The 12187-nt window shown below is 38.5% G+C and overlaps 1 protein-coding gene across 1 annotated transcript in view; it reads right to left on the bottom strand.

Annotated features, from left to right (window-relative positions):
• Gpc3 (glypican 3) overlaps window positions 1-12187 on the bottom strand; it is a 417341-nt gene that overhangs the window by 318052 nt on the left and 87102 nt on the right. Inside the window, exon 3 of the mRNA XM_027432108.2 lies at window positions 4260-4421. Coding sequence (XP_027287909.1) covers window positions 4260-4368 — 109 coding nt within the window. The 5' untranslated portion in view covers window positions 4369-4421. The remainder of the gene's footprint in view (window positions 1-4259; window positions 4422-12187) is intronic.

The following is a 12187-nucleotide window of genomic DNA, read 5'->3' as shown; positions in this document are numbered from 1 at the left end:
AGAATGAACAAAATCTGAACTTCCCACATTGATTCACAATCATCAATATGAACACTAACTATAGGACCTACCTACCATATGACTGGGGCTACCAAAGCAGGTAGGTGTGTGTCCCTCTATACATGGCCCTACCTGCCAGTTAGTGAGTGACTGAGTACTTGCTGCTTCATACTGTGCATATGTACCTCCCCATAGCACTCTTCCACATATTCATCCAGTTGCTTCTCTACTTCTAGCTAGAAAGTCAGAAAATCAAGCTTTTAAGACTGTGCATTAGTAAGAATGGTTGGCTCCACGCAAGGACCCTGGGAGCTCTCAGATGAGCTCACTGCATAAGGAGACACTCCATGACATTCTATGCAGAGATGTTTGAAGCTTAACCACAGTTTTCTCTCTGATTAAGAATTCAAGTTGTGGGAGAGTCAACTTCCAGTAAAAGCAAAGTGCTGATGCATTCTGAATAGCCTGTTCTCCTCTGTCACTGGCACCTTGGAGAAGACCAGAGTCATTCAATGTTGAGGAAAAACCCTGGACATAAGCCCAAATGTTTGCAGGTAGGATAAGGTTGTGAAAGTCACAAGGAAGTTCCACAAATGAAAATGTAACTCTAAATGTGAAGATGAGAAGGTGTTGGAGATGAAATTTCAGGCTTAAAACTCATTTTCCTTCATGAGGACCATAAATCCCACCACTTTGTAATTTTGTTTTGGCTCAAGTGAACTCAGAGCAAGGAGAACCATGCCATAGGACAGACAGCTTGGGAGACACTGTGGTACCACAATTTCCTTATCTATAAACTAGTGATGGTTGCAGTACAGGCCCCATAGGGTCGATAGAAATATTAAATGAGATAATTATGTAAAAGTAAGCATCATACAGTAGGTACATACTAAATCTTCACTATTATCTTTATCCTCATTATTATAAAGTAGGGGAGAGGAAAGAGAAAAAGAAAGGGGAAAATGTACTTTCAGTGGAGTTTCTCAAAAAGAATTAATTAAGCAGAAACAAAAAACGATTGTGCTGCCCCATTTTCCTAAGCACATCTAAGCAAATTAAATTTAGGAAACGAGGCAATGCAAAGATTGAGGATAAAGAACAACTTTTTTAATGCTTCCATCATTATCAAAACAGCATTAGCATTAGAGCACTCCAACCACTGTAGCAAAGGGCCCCAGGCTCATTTATGAGGGCAAAGGCTTCCTGCAATTGAAGACATAAAAATCCAAATCGAGGCAGTAAGGACTGCTCACGGAACTGTGCACATATTTTCAGAGAGCCCTCGCTGCTGACATAGCCCCCAATGAGGGCTACTGGAGGAATCCAGAAGAAACTGTGAACCTCAGCCAAGATTAAGATAAGCTCTCTCCAACTTCATGTGGTGGAGAAAATAGCTCACAAAAGCTACCACATCAAATTTCACACAAACAAAGTAGTAGGGCAATTTTCTCAATAATTTGGTCTACCAGGATCTTGGGGGAAGGATGTTTAGTTTAGAGCAAAAACAATTGTGCCCTTCAATTCCAATTCATGGGAATAATAAGTAGTTATAAGAAAAAGGAAATAGATGCCCAGATTTCATAGCAATTGTCTTCTACTGATCCCTTGTTTGAAGCCTTCTGTCTTCCAAATGTTTGCTACAGAAAGGATTTGTGGTCAATGCCTCTCCAAGCATAACATAAATGCCTTAAGGGTTGTTTGTGACTGTGGATGTTTTTCTCATGTGAGTGTGTGTGTGTGTGTGTGTGTGTGTGTGTGTGTGTGTGTGTGTGTGTGTGTGTGTGTGTTTTAAGTGAGACATGCTAAAAACAAAAACAAACAGAATGAAAGGAGATAAAGACGGAGTAGAAATGATGACAAGATTGAAAGCATAATGAATTTGGCATCATTTAACTGTCTCCATGTTCTTTTGCTAGAGTTGTCCTTCTGCCTGTCCCTCAATTCTAGAAATGAGTGTGTGTGCACACACATGTACTTCTGGTTATGTATGTATGTATGCATGTGAGCGAGACAGAGAGGAGACATTAATAGCAGGTACTACCGCTACTTCCTACTCCCTGCTCATCTGAGTAATATTGCACTTCCATATCCGGACTCTAATCCAATCAAACCACTGTCCGAATTTGGTTTTGTCCTTAGTCTCATGCTTTTCCCAGCCCCATAAACACAATATGCAAAGTGCAAGACTGGACAGGTATATGAAATCCAACAAGAAAGACCCTCAGATAGACAGCAATAACAGCTGGAGTTCCAGTGTCATCACTGTGTCATCTGATCTCAGCAGGCAATGGTTGAAAGGCAACATATGGAGCCTTGGTTATTCTAGGAATTAAATAAATCCCTAATATTCCATTCTAACCAAGCACCTTCACACCTCAAACACTAAGCATCACCTGTCCACTTCAACCCAATCCTCCTGTCACATCACTTATCACCCCATGTCCAGGCAGTATATCAAGTCCAAAACCAATCTAAGAGGTACATGAATGGTGTGCATGTATTTTTTAAACTGGCCTGAATTATTCATTCTGTCACTAAACTGTTATTCCCAACAAATGCTTCACAACAGTCTCACTGCATAAATAGGTTAACAAAGATTTCACGCTTTTGTATTGTACTTCATATAATGAACCTACATCAATATCCCCTGAGGCTTAGGCACAGTTGTGAGTATATGCTTTAAAGCTAATTTGAACTATATTTTAGCTAATACTGAGGATTAAACTAAGGTGTAATCAACCCTCCTTACAATTCAAAAAGGTTAATCTCTGTGAAGGTACCATCAATCTGAAGCTTTAAAATGTCAAGTAGCCAGAAGACTTAGAGCTGACCCCAAGGCTACAGGAAGCTGATTCAGTAGGCTTAATTTCAGTGGGCTAGAAGAGATTAAGGAGATAGCTCAGCTGGTAAAATAAGGACTTCTGATACCCAGATGTAGTAGTGTGGGCTTGTAACTCCCTCACTGGGGATAGAGAATAGCCTCAGAGCATCACTAAAGCTCATTGGCTGACCAGCTTGGCCAAATTGGTGAGGTTCACTTTAAGTGAGAGACCCTCTTTCAAAAATCTAAGATTGGACAGTGAAAGAAGATGCAGAGCACTGACCTCTGGCTTCCACACATGCAGATACATGTGTGGACACCCGCACTACCTACCAAGTGTCTACCCACCACACACAGCACTCCTTCTCTCTCTCTCTCTCTCTCTCTCTCTCTCTCTCTCTCTCTCTCTCCTTTCTCTCCCTCTCTCCCTCTCTCTCTCTCTCTCCCTCTCTCCCTCTCTCTCTCTCTCTCTCTAAAGAAGGGATAGAAAAAAGGCTCCATATCCACAAGTAATTTTCTTAGTGACAAGAGGTAGCCTAAATCAGGGGCTAAAATCATGAACTTCTAAAAACTAGGCAATCTGGGTTCAAATCTTTCCTTCATCTTTTATTTTAGTTGTGTGGCCTTGGTAAATTAACTAACCATTCTGGTCTTGTGTCTTCATCTATAAAATGGAGGTAACAAAGACCCACTCATGGGTATATTGTGAAGATTCAATGAAATTATACATGTAAACTACTTAAAACCACATGGTACTGTATAAAGGCTTTTGTTATCACTACAACTACCATCATCTCCAGCTGATCTTTAATCTGAAGGAGTCCACCCGATGCTGCTGAAGTTGTCCTGTAAAAATTACTAAGGATGGAATCAATTGCTGCCTATCCTTTTGCAATTCATAGAGGTGGATGGTAAGAACTGACATTCACAAGGAAAGGAGAGGTAACCACTCACTCACACAAATTAGGAAATGGCTGGCCAACAAGCCGGATTGCCCCTCTTAAATGAAGATGGTCCTAGTGGTCAGAAGGAGTTCATGTATGTTCTAAGGTGTCTGACTCTCCCCTGAAGAAAGCTGGCCTTGAAATTTATGTGGAGGGTCGGGCTGATGCTAGTGGTAGCCGTGATGGTTGAAAACAAGTCTTAAGAACTGACAGAGAAAACTATCATTGACTTTTTCAGCAGTGATTTATGCCTTTTACATACAGGGAAACAATGTCCTTGGACACTGATTTTTAATACTATCCATTTTTTTTCAAAGATTAAAATGAAGTTTGTTTTTGTGTGCTTCTTTATCCAGGATCTCTCACTGGGAGGTTTTTATATTGAGCATACATGCTGAAATGGTAATTTATAAATTATATTTAGCATTTGAAAGCCCAGTGCCAAAATAATGATGCCATTGAGCAGTACATCAAAAATGATCCCCCAAACTCACCTTGGAAAACCGCAGCATTCTGAATAATTAAGAACTTGAGCTCCATACTCGCAGACTGTAGAAGTTGTTCCATGTTCAGCCGTGCTGTTAGTTGGTATTTTTCTTCCATCTTTCTTGAGCAGCATGTTGGGCCCTTGGGGAGACATACTTGCAAATCTGATCCTGAAACAAACCAGGTATTCATCTTTCAATAAGCAGAAAACCTCCCCTCTCTCTCTCTCTCTCTCTCTCTCTCTCTCTCTCTCTCTCTCTCTCTCTCTCTCTGTGTGTGTGTGTGTGTGTGTGTGTGTCATACTCATGCATGCATGTGCATGCACAAAAATAAACAGGACAAAACAACACATTTCCACATTTCTTTTTAAATACAGTAGGTCTTGCGTATATTGTTTATCTCAATTCATCCAATTGCCCTCATAGCAAATTCCTTTTGAATAACTGTCAGTTAATTGCCGAGGTCTGACTCATAAATTCTACAGAAAATAATTTATAGCAGCACCAAATACACGCCATTGAACACCAACATTTAATTTGTCTTTTAAAATATCAATCTTCATTCTTCTAATTTATTTTTCCTGATTGTTATTTATGAATATGAACGCAAACAAAGACATTTTTTTAAATCCCAGTTATGATTCCAAATGAAATATATGTCTGGCAGGCCTAATTAATAGTGCTGTTCAGAAAAATAATCAAAACATAAATACCATATCAAAGCTTTGTTGTAGTTTTAACTAGAAGTCTGCCAAGAGTCAACAAGTATATATTTGGTTGCTACTATACGCCAGTCACAATGAGGGTAGGGAACACAAAACAATGGGCCTGCCCTCATGTTGTTTATAGCCTTGAGAACAATAAACAGTCCAATGAAAATAGAAACAAATATCATGTTGGATGAAGATAAGTGCTATATAAACATAAATATGGAAGGAAAAACTAACAACGGCATACCTACACAACGAAATTACAGTGAGCCATAAACAGGAATGTAGTACTGGTACATGCTAATGAATGGGCAAAACCAAAAACAATATGCTAAGTAAAAAGAAAATCAGATCCAAAAAGTACAAACTCTATGATTCCATTTATATAAGGCACTACAAAATGGAAACTAATCTATAGACAGAGCAGTTTAGTGATAGCGGTATAAGGAGAGAGAACAGGAAGAGGGGAGAGGAGGAGTCACAAACGTCAGGGAGGACATTTCTTAGAGTGATGGACATCTTTGCTCTTTTGACATATACACCACAATCAAAATTGTCAGTATGTTCTCTTTAAGCATACGCTGTTAAGTACACGGCAGTTATACCTCAATGAAGCCATTCATTTTCCTCATTTTTACAAAGCAAAGTAAGCAAGATACAGAATAGGGTGACAGCAGGGACCATTCTCATTTATAAGCAATATTCATGACGCTTTTTTCCCAGAAGGCAACATTTGAAGTGTGACAAAGGCAGGGAGGGAGGAGGAATGTCAGACTTTCTGTCCTCCAGAACAATGGCAAATATTAAGGCTTAATGAGCATGGAGTCCCCTTGTCTTCCTCTCTGCAACTCCTGCTTTCATGGCTGGTTTTGTCTTTTTGTAGGAAAGGGGTTACTGAGGATTAAACCCACCATCTCACACAGGCTTAAGCACGTGTTCTACTGTGCGACTCCTCAATTACTCAAAGTCTCTCTTCTGTAAGCATATATTGAGCACCTTCTGGGAAGCCATGCAAATGTGCATCTGAGCGCTCCTACTGTGGCCAGTAAGTGACTGGTAGCCTAGCTGCTGCTTTCTGATTTTATCACCACATGTGTACAGGCCACAGTCCTGAGGGTGGCTTCCAACTACTGACTGGACATGGCAAAAACATAGTAAGATCCTGCAAATCATAGAACATTACTCACAGGGCACCTTGGGTTAAAGATTCCCCATTGATTTTGAAACCTTTCTTAATATTGCACTACAGGCTATGATTTTTCCTATACAGCCCTTCCTTTTACGTCTCCTCCACAGGGGTCAGACCTGCCCTCTGCTCAAATGACTCTATCCCCCTTCAGCAGCCTCCCTCCTTTCCTTCACAAGCTTTTATCCTAATAAACTTCTTGAAAGTCCAATTGTATACTGCCTTAGATGCTTGTCTACTTATTGGCATCTGCTTTTCCAATGACCCAATCTAACACACTATTTATGTGCTAGGCACTGTCCTACATATTGGAAGTACAACATTGTCTCCCTGTCCACCAGGACCACATCATCTAAATGAATTAAGAGAAATAAACACCTATATATTAACTTCTGTCCAAGTCCAATGAGGTCCTAGGGAAAGAACAATTCAATACATTTTAGAAACATTAGAAATCATTATCAGATATTTTAAGCATCACTTTAAACTCTATAAAGGGTGAGAAACTATAGTTAGTCCTAAGTTAGCAGAAAGGTGACTTTTTAGTACACCAAGTTATTTCACAGTAATTGTGGTTGATTGTGGCCTTAATACATGTGTCTAAGTTGTCTTAATTTAAGAATAAAATTCATTATCTTATGTCTCCCATGCCATCATTGTTGAATCCAAGATATTGACTCAAAGCTCTTCACATCCCTTTACCCAAGGGAACAGCTGCCAAATGAACTAAAGGAGAGAGCAGGTAATATGTACCAACAAACCTAATCCAGCACCACAATTTATAGTACTAGAAAGAAAGGTGATATTTAATGGCAAAACACAATTTGGGGTCTGGAGACATGGAGTTCATATTTATCTCCTATAAACGTCAATCTCATATACAAGCCTTAAACCAATTTTAAGTAAGGTCTAAGCTTAAAGGTTTTATGACAGAAAAAAAGAAGGAAAGAAATCAGAGCTAGTTATAGCTATGTTTTTTCCACATGAGATTACAAAATATTATGCTATTCTAGGAGTGGAAACTGATGCAGTCTACTAGAACAAGAAGGGAAAGAGGCCCCTTGGGGAAGAGTGGCTAATCTAAATTTAAACAAGGTTGGTTGGGACACACACATAGATGTGGGGAAAAAAGAACTCTATATAGCAAATCTTTCCATATACCAAGTCCCTGATCATTTAACAAGGTTTGATTTACTTTCTTGGTAAAGCAATGCCTATGTCATGTGTGCTTAAACTCTCTGTACTTACATAAGTTCATAAAATTAATTGTTATATACAAAGTCCTGCAGTTTTCTAAATTTGCCTTGGGGATCACTTCCGGCTTTGCAGAATGGCTGAGTTTTTCCATGAGATGGCTAGCTGTTTGTACTGCATCCATTTACACTAGCACTGGCTATAGGAGGGATAAAATAACAGGGTTGATTGGTTTTCCTTTATAAAGTGCTATGTTGCTAACATCTTATAAGGTAACAAAATGTTGTTCAATGAACCTGTGTAAGTTCAAGAAAGATTCTAAGCTACAATGACAGCAGCTTGTTTTGGCATGAATATGATCATCCTTACAAGTATTTACAACTGCTACACTGTGCCACTTGGCCAAATCCCACCATTTAGAAAGCTTCATCATATCATCAGGTTAAGTAAACTCTTTAAAGGAATAAAACTTTTCAGAGAAGATGGCAAATGTCATGAAGATGTTAAATATATATTATATCCAAATATAAATGTATATATACTAAAATTTACCTTCTGTCTCAATTATTACTGCCTGATTAATAAACTTAACATAAAATCAATAAATTGATAATAGGGGCTATGAGTTGCGTATAGGCTTAAAAAAATAAGAACACTCATAAATGATAAGAATTCAGGGTTTCTTAACAAAAGAAATACATATCAGATGGAAAAATAATTTGTTGTAAATAAGTTTCCTATAACTCATAGACAATCTTCAAAAAATCCTCATGACAAACTCAAAATAGCACTACTCATGCCTAAATGAACTAGCCATACGGAAATGTAACCATTCTAATGCCATGAGTATTTGCTGGAAAATAACAAAACAGAAAGGAATAGATAAGAAATTTAGAGGAAATCTTTATCAACTAAATAAAAAGTTACTCTAGGAACTGAATCCTAAATGGGATGAATACAAAGTAAATCCTAGAGCAAATGACTAAGGAGATATGCTGAGAACTACATACTTGTAAGGACAAAAGTTAAAAGATCAACTGAAGAAATAAGATTTATCCAACAAAAGACATAGTAAAAGTGCTAGATAGATGGCTCAGCAATTAAGAGTACTAACTGTCCTTCCAGAAGCCCCGGGTTCGATTGCAAGCACCCACATGGTTGCTCAGAACTGTCTGATAACTCCAATTTCAGAGGTTCCAATGCCCTGTTCTGGCCATCACGGGTATTACATGCATGTGGTACACAGATATGCAGGCAAAAATATCCATACACATAAAATAAAGTTTTTTGTTCTTTTTGTCAAGACAGAGTTTGTCTGTGTAGTCTTGGCTGTCCTTGAACTTTCTCTGTAAACCAGGCTGGCCTCAAACTCAGAGGTCCTCCTGTCTCTGCCTCCCAAGCAAAAAGGCTTAGTAAATAGGGATGCATTCTTTTTTGTTTGTTTGTTTTTTGGAGACAGGGTTTCTCTGTGTAGCTTTGGAGCCTATCCTGACACTCGCTCTGGAGACCAAGCTGGCCTCGAACTCACAGAGATCTGCCTGCCTTTGCCTCCCGAGTGCTCGGATTAAAGGCGTATGCCACCAACGCCTGACAGGGATGCATTCTTTAGCTAACTTTGAACTACACTTTCAAAGAGGGTTACTCACATAGCTTTTATGAAAAGAACGAAATTCACCCGGTAATGGAAAGAGTGACAAACAACATATCCTGGCATGGAAGTAAATAGAAGACTTCGCACTTCACTATTCAAAGAAGCCAGAGGGGATCAGTTGGAGGAAGACTTAATAACTTTCATTCTCAAATGCTAAAAAATAATAAATAAGTAAAAAGTAAGAGTATCTAAGATCATTACAGGGTTACTAATTTCCATTTATTTTGAAGGATTAAAAAATACCTTCATACTATAACTCTACTCTTCTACATTATAAGTCTTAAAAACAGAAAACAATTCCCATCTCCTTTGGAATGCCTCATTCAACTAATGCACACACTATTGAATTACTGAGAGATGTAGAGAGAACTACCAAGAACTATGTGTCTTCCTATATTTAAAACTCGGGGTAGTGGAGATGACTCTGACGGCTTTATATCTGCGTAATTAACTTTGATCTTGGAAAAACACTTCAAAATCAATTTCCAAGCATCTTGACTATAAACAAATACATGTTTCATTTGAAGGAGCTATGTATTGTATATTTCAAATTATTTTGACATTAAGTGTTTCTTGAACATGGGACCCAGTTTGGGGGTCCTACAACTTAAAAGGGCTATTTGAAGCATAGCAGCTTTATCTTTTGGGGGGTATACTCATGTGTTCCCAATTTGTGCATCTTTACCTGTACTCCTCTCCCTTGGAAGCTCTCTTCAGGTGTAGCTCATTTTACATATGATGATGTCTCCAAGCATGGATGCCTGTGGCTCAACCTTCTTGACTCTCATCATATGCTCTTCGCATTGGCCCATCTCTTGCTCTCTGTTGCCTCCACTTAAAGATCTGACATTTTGGAATGTCCCTAATTTCTTTTACCCAACTCCACCAAGGCTATGAAGTAGTCCTGTGCTTACCCCACTCAGAAACTCTACTCCAGGCCTGGCCCTTTCCATATTTAAAGACAGAGAATTGACGGTGTGTGTGAGGTTGTTTAAATGTGTCAGTTGTATTAGATTTTATTCCAAGACAGAAAGCCATCATTATAGAAAGCAGTAATATCAAGAAAAAGCAGAAGCACTTATTGTTCCCCAGGTCAAGCTGCTTAGAGACTAGTTCTTGTCATTTGCCAGCTGTGCAAGCAAGGGCAGGTAATGCAACCTTTACATGCTTTTTTACCCTTACCTGTAAAATGGGATTACCAATACGCTACATTATATAGAGTAAATATCTTAGCCTTTTTGGTACAGAGTAAACCTACAATAAGTGTGAATTCAAATTAAACAAATAAAAAACCTAAATCCATGTGTTCACATGGAGACCAGACTTTCACACCCCCAAAATAACCAGAGAACAGTTACATTGATCCATGGTTCTGTGACAAAATATGCAGTACATTTTCTGACGTGATGAAAATAATCTATACTTCAATTGAAGCAGTGGTTAGAATTGTTTATACATGTTTGTCAAAACTCGTTACTTAAAATGGGTACATTTTATTGTTTACCAATTGTACATCAATAGTGGTGGTTTTTTTAAATATGTAATATGACAATGTTTTCTAGATAAGTAAATACTCATCAGTGACCCTGTGGAGGGAGATCAAAGGAAACGCCTAAGAGGACAAGAGGACATGGGGCTTGAGTTAAGAGAGTAAAGGATGGAAAGGATTTGGAGAGGCCAATGGGTGATGTGTATTTGGTATGAGGAGAGAAGACAAGCCAACTTGCTCAGAGACAGGCTGCGATCTAGGGTATAGTTAGCTTATCGGGATAGACAAGCCCAAATTTGAAGGGCCTTGAATGCAAGCCAAGACCTATGGGCTTAACCCCAGAGGCAATAATGGACAACTGGAGGCTCTCAAGCAGGGACATAATATGATGAAGAATGCTGTTTGGGAAGATAGTCATAGAGCCTGAAATTGAGAAATGGATGAAGCAACCCCTCAAGGTCATTTCCAGGCCTCCAATTCTCTAATTACCTTTATTATGTTCTGTATGTTGGTTATGTTTCTAGACTACAATTTTAACCAATGACAAAAAATTGTCAAAATCTTATTAAAAAGCACATAAAGAACAGAAGAAATATTCATGTAGACCTTGATCCTTATACTTCTCTGAGAGCAGATAACAGTGAATTCAAACAGCAACAGGAAAAAAAAAATGAAGCGTCAGGGCTCAGTAACAATGAAAATTGAAATCTTTTCCATATATATGTGAGTATGTATGATGATTTGACACATTTCATTGTCAAGGTCTGCTTTATGAACAGTGGGTTTTTTTCCTAACAAAGATACACTGTGCTGAAAATAAAAGAAAGCAATATTATCATTGAGGTAATACTAGACAAAAGAATTTAATGACATAAAAACGCAGTTACTTTGTGACTTGTAGGGAAAAAGCACTTATTTATTAAAATTACAAAAAATATATCAGGCATTTTAAAAGGTTGTTTTTTCACAAAGGACAAGTCAATTTGCCATCTAAAAATATTAACTAATTTCCTTAGCATATAATAGTGTCTTGCTATTAAAATGGCACCTTTTCCCCTAATTAATCATTATCTAAATCAAATCTTACATGCTCATTAATTTCTCACTAATCAAGCCAGGAATACAGATGAAAGAAATGGCTGCATATGAAACCAGTGGGGAAAGTGATCATTGCTGATAAAGAAATGATCTTAGGGAATCCAGCAGAAGGTTATTTAGCCTGAAATAACATGACCTTGTAGAGGGTGCACCTGGATATCAGGAGCTCAGACTTTAAATCAAAGCCTATGCCTGGGGCTGTCATAGACTCAGCTTCTATAAAAGGCAGGCCAAAATGTCGCTACTACACTGGAGTACTGGGGGTTTAAAGCAACCCTAGAGATAAGTCATTCTCTAGGCTTCAGAATTAAAGGATGAATTACCTTTATCTGTACTGCTAACTCCCAACTAACTGCCTATCATTTCATGCCCTGTAGAAGTTAAATCCCCAGATCTCTACACATATACACACTCTCTGCACAAAGTAGTTCTTTCTGGACCACATCCCCAAGCAGCAGTAGGCATACACTCCTGAAACACAAATTCATTGATTATATTCAGCCTACCAACCTGTTAGGCAATTCAGTCACCCAGTATTCATTGTATGCCAACCCTCTGCCAAGGACAATGCCCAGTACAAGAAATATTATGATGTGAAAAACATGGTCT

The sequence above is a fragment of the Cricetulus griseus genome, chromosome X (assembly GCF_003668045.3).
Source record: "Cricetulus griseus strain 17A/GY chromosome X, alternate assembly CriGri-PICRH-1.0, whole genome shotgun sequence".
Taxonomy (NCBI): domain Eukaryota; kingdom Metazoa; phylum Chordata; class Mammalia; order Rodentia; family Cricetidae; genus Cricetulus; species Cricetulus griseus.
This window is presented reverse-complemented; position numbering and strand designations above follow the sequence as displayed.